Consider the following 12,179-nt stretch of genomic DNA (forward strand, 5'->3'; position numbering starts at 1 on the left):
TTAAAATTTTGGGAACTTAGAAGTTAATTGAGAATTATCTTAGAGAAAAGCTTAGACTTGAATGTTATGAATTAACAAACACGAGATTTGAAGAATGGAAATAAGTGTAAGTAGGGATAAAATCATTAAGGAACGATTAAAGTTTAGTTAAGAGAGTTATTTACCGAAGTAAAAGTGAAGACGGGGAAAACGAAAGAAAGAAACGACGAGAAAAGATTTGGATAAAAATTGAATATAAGTTTGAATTGGGACAAGCAATTCCCGGGAGGAATTTGAAAGTCAAGGGATTGACTAAGAATCGAGAATTTTTTTAAAGTCGAGGATTACATCCAATTTTGACCCGATTTGAAGATTTGACAAAGTCGGAGGACTGATTGCAATTTGGAGTTGAACCAGACCCGACCCGGCTACCCGACCCGGTGGCAGGTCTAGGCCACAGGCCCGGAACGGGACCCGTTCCGTGTGACGGAACGTGGTCACGGACCACATAATGGTCCGTGACCTCAGGCCGTGTCAGCCTCGCTGACACCGGGCTTTGGCGCGGACCACTTAGAGGGCCGCTGCCAAGCCCCTTTACCCAACCCTGATCAGTTTTACTCCCAAACAAAGCATTGGAAATTCATCTTCTTTTTCTTCTCTTCTTCGCCGCTCACTGCCTCAACCCCAACCAAAAATCTATCTCCTTCAAATCTCCACTTTTCTTCAAGGAAATTACAAAAGTATCTTCCCTAAACCACTCTAAGTACAAGAAGAATACTAGTTGGGTCATCCACTGCAATTTTAACAAGATCAAGACAACAAGTTTTGGACCACAATGGTGAAGGGAAAACAACAAGTGGAGGGAACCAGTCAGGAATGATAAAGTGTTTAGTAACAAGTCAAGGCCACTGTCAATGAAGCTGAATATGATTACCTCCCAAGTTGAGGAGATAAATAGAGCCTTTACAAGAGCCAGAGCAGTAGGAAAAAGCCACGTTGATACCACCTGGAAACAAGTCAAATGGGTTAAACCCAACCATGGATGGATTAAGATGAATATGGACAGGCATTCATGCGTTAACAAGGCTGACTGTGGCTGTGTAGCAAGAGACGAGCATGTTAGCTGGCTTCATGGGCTCAAATATAACATCGGACCAAGGTCAGTACCTAGTTCGTAAGCTTGGGCAGTCTTAAAAGGTATACAACTAGCAAAGTTTTTGGGATACAGAAAGGTGATGTTCGAATCTAATTCTAAGGAAATAGTTGAAGGTTTTTTTCTGGCAGAAAGATAGGCAGCATGGTTGACAATATCATATGGGCTTGTAAAATTGAGCTTGAAGGTCTAGATATGTGGCAGATCTCCCACATCCCCCGGGAGCAAAATAATGTGGTTGCAGATAAGCTAGCAAAACTTGCATTGTCTTCACCCCCGGGAGTTCATATCCTCAGCCAGGCTCCAGATGAAGTCTTATCAGCCTTAGTGGATGATTTGGCTGGTATCCCTGTGTGGAGACAGATAGTTGATAAAGATGTATAGTTTGGGGTCTCCCTCCTCCCTTTGATCCAAAAAGTACAACAAATTTGACTCATCAAGCCTAATCTTTTCATACTATAGTTTGTTTTGCCAAATAACTCTTTTGTTTTTTTTTCCTCAGACATATTCACAGTTCCACACCAAACAAAAAGGGAGTAGGAAAATTATAAAACTGAACCAATAAGATGAATTTACCCTTTGCCATACTATGGAATTTGACAGAGGTAGAGGTAGAGGTAGAGGTAGAGGTAGAGGTAGGGATGGAAGCCTACCAAACAAGAATACACATGCTTTTTAAACTCAGCCTACAAAATATTTGGGAGCTGAGAATCCAGTCTCTGCTGCAACTCCTTAACCTGTGTTGAGAGCTCTGCCTTTTGCTCCTTGTAGCTTTGCAGCAGGTATTCTTTCCCATCGATCACTTCCTTCAGTTCAGCCACTTCACGCCTCAGCATTTCTATCCTTTCCCCGTCTCCTCTCCCCTTTTCTGAAGATTTCAAATGTCTCTCTGCTTCAAAATGACCATTTGCATAACCATTCCTTCCTTCACTTCCCCATAAAGAGGGTACAGTTGGGATCTTCTCGCAGGAATCCACCTGCCCGACACAATGATCTGCAATTACCTTCCTCAGCCTTTGAATTTCTCTCTCTGAATCAAAAAGATCCCTGTTCGCAACATCCAGCAAAGACTGTAGATGGGAGGAATGAGAAAGCTGAGCATTCAATGAACTCTGCAATTCTACAATCTGCTCCTGCATCTCTAGTATCATTTCATCCCTTCTCTTCACCTGTTGTCTCAGCTTTTGTATTACTTCTCGCTTGCTGAAAATGTCAGAACCAGATTCGGAGACACACGGTGACTCAGAGCCATTTGAGAGGTGCAATGGCTTCTGCGGCAGCTCAAGACGATCTACGGAGGATGACCATGCCCCACCGTTTTCTCTGCTGAATTCAAGCGAAGGGACAGTCACGAGAGGAAGTTCTGTTTCACTTTCTGTTAGTACTTGGCCATTGCACTGCTGTTTCATATCCATCACGTCTCTAGTTCCTGTTCATTTAAGATTGAAAGAAATCCATAAGAGCAAGGGACATTTACAAGAGAGTAAATGAAACAACTCACGACTATATTCCATGGCGCGTAACTGGGGCATTCTCTAGGGATGTGCCAATAGACAACCCTTGTTTCAGGCGGAGAAATGTTTACTGATCACTAAGAAGGCCAAAGAACAAGGGAAAGGGACCATGTTATAGAAATAGCTTGATAAGGCATGCATTTTAGGGAAGTGAACTCTTAATAGAGAAGCAAGAGCTAGAAGAAAACCTTTGAAACGAATGCTTAAGGTCCATTCCATCAGGAAATAAAAGCTCAAGTACTGTATTTATTTAAAGGAGGCAGAAATTTTACTTATTTTCCTATATTATTTGAAAGCCAGCAGAATTTCCCAGAGATAAATTAACACTTCATGATACAATAGCTGTAACTAGCTAAGCAACCAACTGAAGCAGCAGATATAAAAACCAGAACTTGAAAGAGAAACCCAACCAACCAAGGCTCCAATTGGATGCCTAGATGATTTTCAGACCTGAAAGGAAATTATAGCAGTTTTCATCATCTTGGTTGAAACAGTATGAACTTGACTGTAAATGGCAATTCCTAGCTTTCTTTCTCTCAGCAGGTTTATTATTTTCTGCATTCAAACAACTACAGAAACTAAGAGCACGACTTAATCTCATAAGACAACTCATGATTAATTCAATGAATTATACAAGACCTTTTGAAGTGTTGCCGGTAGTGTTCTGTTGTTTTGCATCAAGCACCTGCTTGAGCTTGTAGCCCAAGCGAACTGACAAGGTACTCAGTAAAGCACCACCCGCAATTAGGACCCAGTTTGGCCCCTCACCCTGTAAAGCTTTAGACTTCTGGGCTCTAGATGTCCCATTGGCTCTTGATTTCATTTTGTGAGTTGCCAGAGTATTGAATAATATAGTTGCAGATCACGAACATAAACGTACAGAAGAAAAGCAGCATACTACATCAAACTGCACCAGCCAGTATGCTCTGCTGCTCCAAGGTTAACAGAATCAAGAGCTTAATGAAAATAGAGATGCTTAACATATTAGAAACATGAGAGAGATCCTTAAGTTAAAAGATCATCTTCCTTTAGCAGTTGATAGACATAAGCAAGATCAATAAAACAGCATCATACAGATTCATCATTCATCTAGTATAATCATACACACACACTCTCTTCCATCAGGACACCTTTTGCCTCAGAGAAAATTGTTTTTTTTCTGGAAAGACCAAAGTTTACCTTGAGGCCAATGTTGTCTACATCAATACCTCCACATATATGTTGAATCCTATATGAAGAGTTATCATACTTAGGAAATGGTATATCTTACTTTTTGTCAAAGCAAGATCAGCAATGCAGTGATATCTCTTTTTTATACACACACATATATAAACTTCTCTCTTAATAAGCGAACATATGCACATGACAATCATGACCTTATATAAGATCTGTTCCCCAATGCTCTCAACCGAGGCATAAATTTGGGAATTGGGATAGAATGCTCTTTGGGTAGAACCTAGCAAATAAGTATATCGAAAAACAAAGACTTCTGTGCTTCTACGAAAAAGGATGTTAAAAAAAAGGCCAGTTCAATGGCAAATCCTTCATTACACTAGTGGCCATGCAAGAGCTTTTTTATTTATTTATTTATTTTTGGTACACCATGATACTTCTCAAACAGTATAATATCATAACATTAACTTAAAAGAAAACCCAGAAAACAATAGCAACAAAAACAACAATAATAGATATAGATATATACATTGGTTAGATAGTAGGATAGATAAAGATTTATTAGAATGGTAGATGATAACCAAGAGAAAAATAGATCAAGCTTTCTTCTAAATGGAATGTAGTTGACTTGGAGTTTAGCCTAAGCCTAATTTGGATAGACTTATGAAAAGAGCTTATATCTTTTGAAAATCTGGTTTTAGCTTATTTCAATACACTATTTCAAAGAACTTATGAGAATAAGCTGAAAAAACATTGGCAAACCCTTGTAAGGTATTGTAATCATATAGAAAGTACATAAAAGCATTTAGTTTAAGCTGTTTATCCAAATTGGGCCTAGAAGACAACAGGGGCATGAGTTCATATTGAGTGAGCATCCATTTATTTCAAGCTGTTTATCCAAATTGTACTGTGCTTCTTCAAACATGCATTTACACTACAAATTACAAAATTTAAAATAATATAAAAGGAGCACTCTAAAGGTACTTAATTGCAGATTGTGCTCAATACTAAACATACTCTCCACAGAAAAGTACAAAATAATCATTCCCAAATGGCCAAACCTCCTTCCATTTATTTCACTAGAAGAGACAATCATCAGAATATAAGTTGATTAAACAAAACCTACTTATGCTTGTAGATCTGTACAGATTGTAACTACGTAATTCAAACTTATAATTTCGGTGGCTAACTGCTTCAAGAAGCTTTTCTAACAGCGTATGCAACTAAATCATCTAAGCAGACCCTAAATATTTCCACTAAGATATGCAGGAAAAAATAAATAATAAAATATCAAATAACTTTTTCAAATTAAAAAAAAAAAAAAAAAAAATCTACTGAAAGTTGTTGAAAGTATTATAAAGTTCACTGGTTTTCCAGGATAAATTAGCCTCTTTTTATTTGAAATAGAAATCAAGTATTTCAATAAAATACTGTTAGTTTAATTGTAATAATGTAATAATAGTACATTAACTAGGTTCGTTGAACTTTTCCACGATGACTATATGGAACTTTATAGTAGTTGGAGTGGAAGTTACAAATTTAGCCCTATTTCCTAACTATAAGAAGTGATGGATCATAGAATATAATCGGAACAAATTCACAGTTGCATTCAGCTTTTCTTACAATTTTGTAATATCTTTATCTGAAAACTATCGCAGAAAAGTTTGACATAATGCAATACAATGAGCACACAGCAGTATGTTCAAGAACGGAAGAGTAGCCCATGAAAGATGAAAGATGAAGGAATGACCCAAGTCAAATATAGTGACATCATGCAATCAACAAGAGTGCAACTCACCTTCACATCTTCAGATAGCTCTTTACTATGTAATATGTTACTCATACATCAATTCTCTCACAAAAGCACTTTCTGAAACCAAAAACAAAGTAATAAGTACAAAGATACCGAATGGGAGAAACAAACAAACATATAAATAAGAAAATGGCTTGGATAAATAACAACTCAATGCATATACCAAAAGAGAGAAAGGTCAGCCTTGCTGTAACTAATTGCTTAGCATGCATGCGAGGTCAGGGGTATGGAGTTTAGATTGATAAGCACAAAAAGGATAAGCTTATTTTTAAATAAATATTTTATACAATACAAACTTTATGGTTTTCTATCATTTGGTCATTTTCTGTACACATCATTTTCCTGCTTAACCACTTCCTCTTTACAAACATCATTTAGTGGCTTGATAGTCCACATCGCACACAGAGTAATATAAAAATAGTATAATTAAGTCCTTGTATTTCCACCAGTTAGAATATTCATGCTCCTTTAAGAGAACATTTTAATTTATGATTAATAGGTAATTTCTAACAAATGTAAGAACCATAAATGCCCATGTGTGCCAACAGTAAGACAAAAAGATGCAACTTAGCCACATAATCAAACCACTAACAAGATAAGGAGTATTTTTCCTTAGCACTTTTCTGAATGCATTTCCCCAAGAACAAAAATGTTTAAAAAAAAAAAAAAAAAAAACTTTTTGAACTGCAGAACATTTCTTGAAATGGGGAACCAGAATAAGTAGCAACTTGCAGCATAATCTATGAGAACGGCAAGGAAATGTACAAGTATTCCTTATGGTTCATTTGCAGTACAAAACAACAATCGACACAAATTTCCCCACTATACGCAATTAACACTAAAGACAATGCCAATAACTGAAAATGAGCACCACATACAAACAAAAAATTTAACCAAAAAGAAGGTTTTTGTTTACGATGAACAAGAACCAGCTATCGAATAACCTGCCAGTTAAAAGAGAGATAACTACAGCAAAAATAAATAAGAGAGTACGATTCACAGAGCACTAAGAGCACAGACTGCATATCAAATAACAGTAACAATACAGATGAGCATTTTTCGGGGGAACGGAAAGGAAGATGAAATACCTTGTTGTTCTCGACGAAATGAGGAAATCCAGAATCGGCTGATTGATTTCTGTGTTTCGGTTCAGAAATGAATGTTTGCGGGTTAGGGTTTGTGGATTGAAAAAAGTGAGAATGAATGAGAGATGTAGAGCAGCGTAAAGCAGGTAAAGTGCGAGTGGACTGAGGAGTAGAGGGGCCGTTAGAACCAAACGAAACCAACGGCATAAAGGTTACCCAAATCTTAATCCCGTTTCTTCTTAAAATTTCATAGTCAATACTGTTTTGGGTTATTCAATTAACATAAATAGACAATAAATATAAAAAGGGAAAATCACATTTTTGGTGTTTCAATTGTTGCCCGATCTGCAATGTAGCCCTTCATTGTCAATTTCATTCAATTGGGTCCCTATTTGTTGTAAATCGTAGTCAATTTGGTCCTCCAATCAAATTTCTCTCAAACTATAGTTAATATCATGGACAGAAATGTGAATTCACAAAACCCTCCCTTTACCCCTTTCCTTCATTGACCACATTTGACTCCAATTTAACTCCATTTCAAACTTAGAGTACCCATTCCATTTCACGTACCCATTCACCCAAGCTGTTTACATTTCAACTCTAACCCTAACCCCCAATCTATACTGATTTCACCCAAGCTGTTTACCCCCAAATCATTTCAGACATAATTCACACCAATTCTTACTCTCAATCTGCGATTCACGTACCCATTCTCCCAAATTCTACGAGACAACGAAGTTGATATTGCAAGAAGATGGCTTCAAACAACTCCGGCGGTTCAGTTGAATGGATTCCAGAAGTGCATTGTTGGTGCGGCGAAGTCACTCCGGTAAGGATGTCCTAGAGTTATGTCAACCCTGGAAAGCGATTTAGAGCATGCCCACGTACACTATGTAGTACATGTAAGCATCTTAGACGATTTTAGTTTGTTGTTCTTAGGTGTTAGAGTATTTAATTTGGATTTGTTTATTGATTTCGAATGGCAGGGGAATGGGAACTGTAGGTATTTTCAATGGTTGGACTCTGATGTATCTGACTGTGTGTCCAAAGTGATTCGAGGTCTATTGAAAAGGTTAGATAAGCAAGAGAGTGAAATGCAAAGACTTCAAGCAGTGATTGATGAGAAAAATGTCAAGCTTAAGAAGAAGAGTCTTGCTTCAAAATTTAAATTTTTGTATGGCTTTGGATTTGGAATTATTGTAGGTTTTCTTTCTTTCACGCTTTGGATGAGAAGTATTGATCCAAGTGAAAAGCTTTTCCAGCTGAACTAGGAACTATGTAGCTTAATGCTTAATGTTATGTACTCTAATTGTCTGTAAAAACTGGAAGTGAATTGTGGTTTGGATTAATGAAACGATGAAAGTATGCAAATTATGTACTGTAATTGTCTATTTCGATTATTGAATGTGGATATGTACTCTAATGCTAAATGTCAGCCACTACTAATTGAGCAAATGAGCAAATGAGCTCTAAGTTGTGACCAAATAATCATTTAGCTGTTAAGTGACCAAATAATCATTTAGCTATTAAGTGCTAAATGAGCTCTAAATGTATATGAACCTGTTGGATATGAACTTGCTGGATATGAACCTGGATATGAACTTGCTAGAATTGTTAAGCTCTAAATGTATAAATAACCAAATGAGCAAAATACATTCATTGTTTTTAGGGAAAAGGGTCAATAGGCCCTCGAACTTTAGCTTAAAAGTCAGTTAGACCCTTAAACTTTTTAAAGGTGCAATTACATTCATGAACAATTCATTTAGATGCAATGAAGCCCAAAAACAAATTAATGACCTGCTATCACAGATCATTAGGGTTCAGGCCACCTTCCGGCAAAAAAAAAAAGTGACCGACGAAATTTCCGGCAAAAAAAAAAAAAAAAAGTGACCGGCGACTGACGAACGGTCGCCGGCGGTCACTTTTTTTCCAGAAATTTCGCCGGTCACTTTTTTTTTTTGTTGTCGGAAATTTCGCCAGAAGGTGGCCTGAACCTTAATGACCTGTGATAGCAGGTCATTAACTTGTTTTTTTGGCTTCATTGCACCTAAATGAATTGTTGATGGGTGTAATTGCACCATTAAAAATTTTAGGGGCCTAATTGACTTTTTAGTTAAAGTTCGAGGGCTTATTTGATCATTTTCCCTTTTTTTTTTTTAAGCAAGCAAAATACATTCATAGTTAGCAAATGCCAAATGTATCTACTGACATTTTGCCTTGCATTCATGGTGAAACAACCTACCAAAAACATACAAAAACAGCAAAAATATCAAATGACCAATTCTGCAAAACCACTTGGTCACTTGGAATGAACATGACAACTAAATGACCAAATTGACTACCAAATGACCTACACCATGACAGCTATCACCTTGCTTGTTTAGCAAAAACATACATACATACATATATATATATATATATATATATATATATATATATATATATATATATATATATATATATATAAAACATACATCATTCACTGTTCCCTTGTGCTCACATACATCAATTTTTTCTCTTGGACAATCTCTGAAGTGCATTTAGAGTTATTAATCTCTGAGCTGATTTGTTCTTGTCAGCAACACTTGAAGTCTGAACTTGTGCAGCAATAAAAGTATACTGTTGTGCCACATGGTTCTGAAGTGGTTGTGATGTCAGAGATCACATTACCTCCTGAGATTCCTATACAAACAAGTGGTCAGTAACTTCAAAAATAATATGTAAACAACCAACCTAAATCTTGAACATATCATCAAGCACAAACGATGGGACTTGTGTTTCAACTGATATGTCTTCAAACTGCCCTTTTACATCACCTTGACCATCAACATGTTGATTTTCCAAATCAATATCTTCAGCCATTTGAGATACCTACATGATAATAATATTAGATATAACACTCAAATAATACACATGAAATGTTAGACTAACTGTCAGATATTACATGTGGATTTTTAGCCTTGCAAGTAGTCTTATTGTGCCCTGTCATTCCACATACTCTGCACCTTTTCACCTCCCCTAGTTTCTTTGTTCTGACTTGAGTCTTTTGTTGCTTGCTCTCTTGAACTGGGTCTATATTTCTCTTTTTCTTAGGTCTACCAGGTTGTGCCTTATATTTAGGTGGTAGTGGTGCTGGAAGATCTATTTTATGCCATAAATCTGAAGATTGAATGGGAAGTATAGCAGGTTCATAAGCTCTCAAATAACTCTCAACTGAATAGCATTTATGTACATAATCTTTAAGGTTTTGCCTCTGCTTTCTTATAGCAGCTACACCATGACTGCAAGGAATTCCAGTGAGATCCCAGGCTCTACAACTGCACTGTCTTTGGCTAAATCTACCTTGAAAGCCTTGAAGTTCTGATCATCAACTTGATAAATGTTATCATGTGACTTATAAGTACTATACCTAGCTGCCTTATCTTTTGCCTCTTCAAGACACTTCATAATTTTGGGACAAATCTTATGTGGATATGTCATCATTTTGTCTCTATTTTTCTGCATTCTAGTCATAAGATATATCCTGATCTTATCACACATTGTTAGGATAGGCTTGTCCCTAAAACTCAATATAGTGATATTCCAGCTCTCACACAAGTTGTTCAATAGCATATCTGTCTTTGGAAATGTGCTAAAAAAATCCTACAGTAGTGACTAGGCTCTTTGGCAGCCAACCACTCAGCAGCTTTCTGATCTTCTTCCTTTAACTCATCCATAAGCCTTTTAAAATCTGCCTCTGTTGTGCTTTTACACACAGCCCACAATTTTTGCTTCAACACATTTCCAGTAAAACCATCCTTGAGAAAGTTAGCATGCATATGCCTTACACAAAACCTGTGTTCCAGTCCAGGAAACAACTCCTCCACAGCTGGTAACAAACCCTTTTGTTTATCATATATAATTTTCCATGCATGAGGATTACTTGAAATGTTTAAATCATTGTCAAGCAGCTGTAAGAACCATGTCCAGCTATCCTTCAATTCTCCCTCAACAACAGCAAATGCTATTGGAAACATCCAGTTATCTCCATCAACACCAATAGCAGTTAAAAATTGCCCACCCTTTTGACAACCCTTCAAATAACAGTCATCCAACCCAAAAAAGGTCTACAACCTTTTAGAAACCATTCTTTGCAAGCTCCAAAGCAAATGTATAATCTAAGAAACCTAGGTCTCCCATTAACACTAAACTCACTGTCAAGCTTCATCTTCACAGTAGTCCCAGGATTGCTTCTCCTTAATTCCTCACAGTAATCATTCAACAACTTGAATTGCTCACAATCTTGACCATTCAGCTCCTTTCTAACCTTATGCTTAGCCCTATAAGCTTGATGTTATGTGACTTAACAATGCAATTTCTCTTTCACATACTCTTGAGACTATCTTCTACCCCAATCCATATTCAGTCTAGAATCATCTTTGTACAACCTAGCAAGGAAACCTGAGTTAACAGTTTTGTTATCATCTTGGTCTCCACATGTGTGTTCAGGGTTGTATGTCTTAATTTGAAATGGACATCTTGGATTGCTCCTTGAGGCAAAGATTCTCCATTTACAAATGCCATTGTGTCTACAATAAACCCTTACTCTTCTGCCCTCATTCTTTTTTAATTTCACATCCTTTCTTCTCATTGCCTCATGATACTTTACAGCCCACTTAAACTCAGAGGCAGATTTAAAAATCATTCCCAAAACAAACTTAAACCCTTCTCTTTTCAGGTATCTTTCTTGGAAGACAAGTTCAGTACCATTAACTTTCCTCTCAAAATCAGAATCAGAATCATCTAAACTCCTAAAAAATTTCTTCAGAAATTACACAATCAACATTAGAAACTTCTACGTCATTATTGTTCACATCCTTATTACTAGTCCAGGACCATTAACTTCTACCTCTACTTCTTCAAACACAGTATCTGGACCATTAACTTCCCTCTCATAGTGTTGTTCACTTGTCTCATCTCTGCCCTCACTCAGTAGTGCATCATCTCCCAAAGACCTAGATAACTGCACTTCATAATCCCATTGATTATCACAGTGATGTTCAACATAAATGTCCAACTCCTTGTTTCTTGGAACCTCTAAACTAAGCACTAAAATATCAGCATCTGTGCTTAGTTTTCTCACTTCAATATTTTTGGCATTTTTTTCTACCATTAACCTTAACCCAAAATTGGACCTTTTTATCACAGAACCTTATTTGTTTAACCATCCTCCTTAAATTCAATAAACTTCCCTCATCACAGTTATAATAATCAAAATACTCCGCAAACCCATCTCAATTCAACTTTTGGCTTCAATACCAGAGTACCACCAATATGCAGTTTAATACTAAACACATAGGAATCCTCACCAACATCTATAAAGCAATAATTTCAAATTATAAGTCAATTTAACAGTTTAATAGTAAACACAGAGAAAAAACATGGTCCATTCACAGTAAAATACAAACACAATAACCTAGAAG

At 36.7% G+C, this 12,179-nt stretch overlaps 1 protein-coding gene across 5 annotated transcripts; it reads right to left on the reverse strand.

The window, feature by feature from the left end:
• Positions 1 to 1,550: 1,550 nt before the first annotated feature.
• Positions 1,551 to 6,920, reverse strand: LOC109157541. 5 transcript variants are annotated; one of them, XM_019305398.1, is made up of 6 exons: positions 6,721 to 6,919; positions 5,618 to 5,689; positions 3,286 to 3,602; positions 3,097 to 3,201; positions 1,786 to 2,561; positions 1,551 to 1,719 (listed from the first exon to the last, which is right to left on the reverse strand). In XM_019305398.1, the coding sequence occupies exons 3-5, from the start codon at positions 3,467 to 3,469 to the stop codon at positions 1,819 to 1,821; spliced, it is 1,032 nt and encodes a 343-aa protein (XP_019160943.1). In that variant the 5' UTR covers positions 3,470 to 3,602; positions 5,618 to 5,689; positions 6,721 to 6,919; the 3' UTR covers positions 1,551 to 1,719; positions 1,786 to 1,818. The 5 variants fall into 5 exon arrangements, with proteins under 5 accessions (XP_019160943.1, XP_019160945.1, XP_019160944.1 ...); XM_019305400.1 differs by having other exon boundaries at positions 1,551 to 2,561; positions 3,286 to 3,572; XM_019305399.1 differs by having other exon boundaries at positions 1,551 to 2,561; positions 3,286 to 3,575.
• Between the last annotated feature and the right edge of the window lie 5,259 nt (positions 6,921 to 12,179).

Source organism: Ipomoea nil, unplaced genomic scaffold (genome assembly GCF_001879475.1).
Source record: "Ipomoea nil cultivar Tokyo-kokei standard unplaced genomic scaffold, Asagao_1.1 scaffold2783, whole genome shotgun sequence".
NCBI lineage: Eukaryota > Viridiplantae > Streptophyta > Magnoliopsida > Solanales > Convolvulaceae > Ipomoea > Ipomoea nil.

What these genes read in the sequence shown, in the direction of transcription:
- LOC109157541 (XM_019305400.1), bottom strand. Translation starts at nt 3,469, where the DNA reads ATGAAATCAAGAGCCAATGGGACATCTAGAGCCCAGAAGTCTAAAGCT. An exon ending in TACCGGCAACACTTCAAAAG is followed by an intron (nt 3,202 to 3,285) that starts GTCTTGTATAAT and finishes GTTTGAATGCAG; the next exon opens with AAAATAATAAACCTGCTGAG. An exon ending in CTGCTATAATTTCCTTTCAG is followed by an intron (nt 2,562 to 3,096) that starts GTCTGAAAATCA and finishes TTAAATGAACAG; the next exon opens with GAACTAGAGACGTGATGGAT.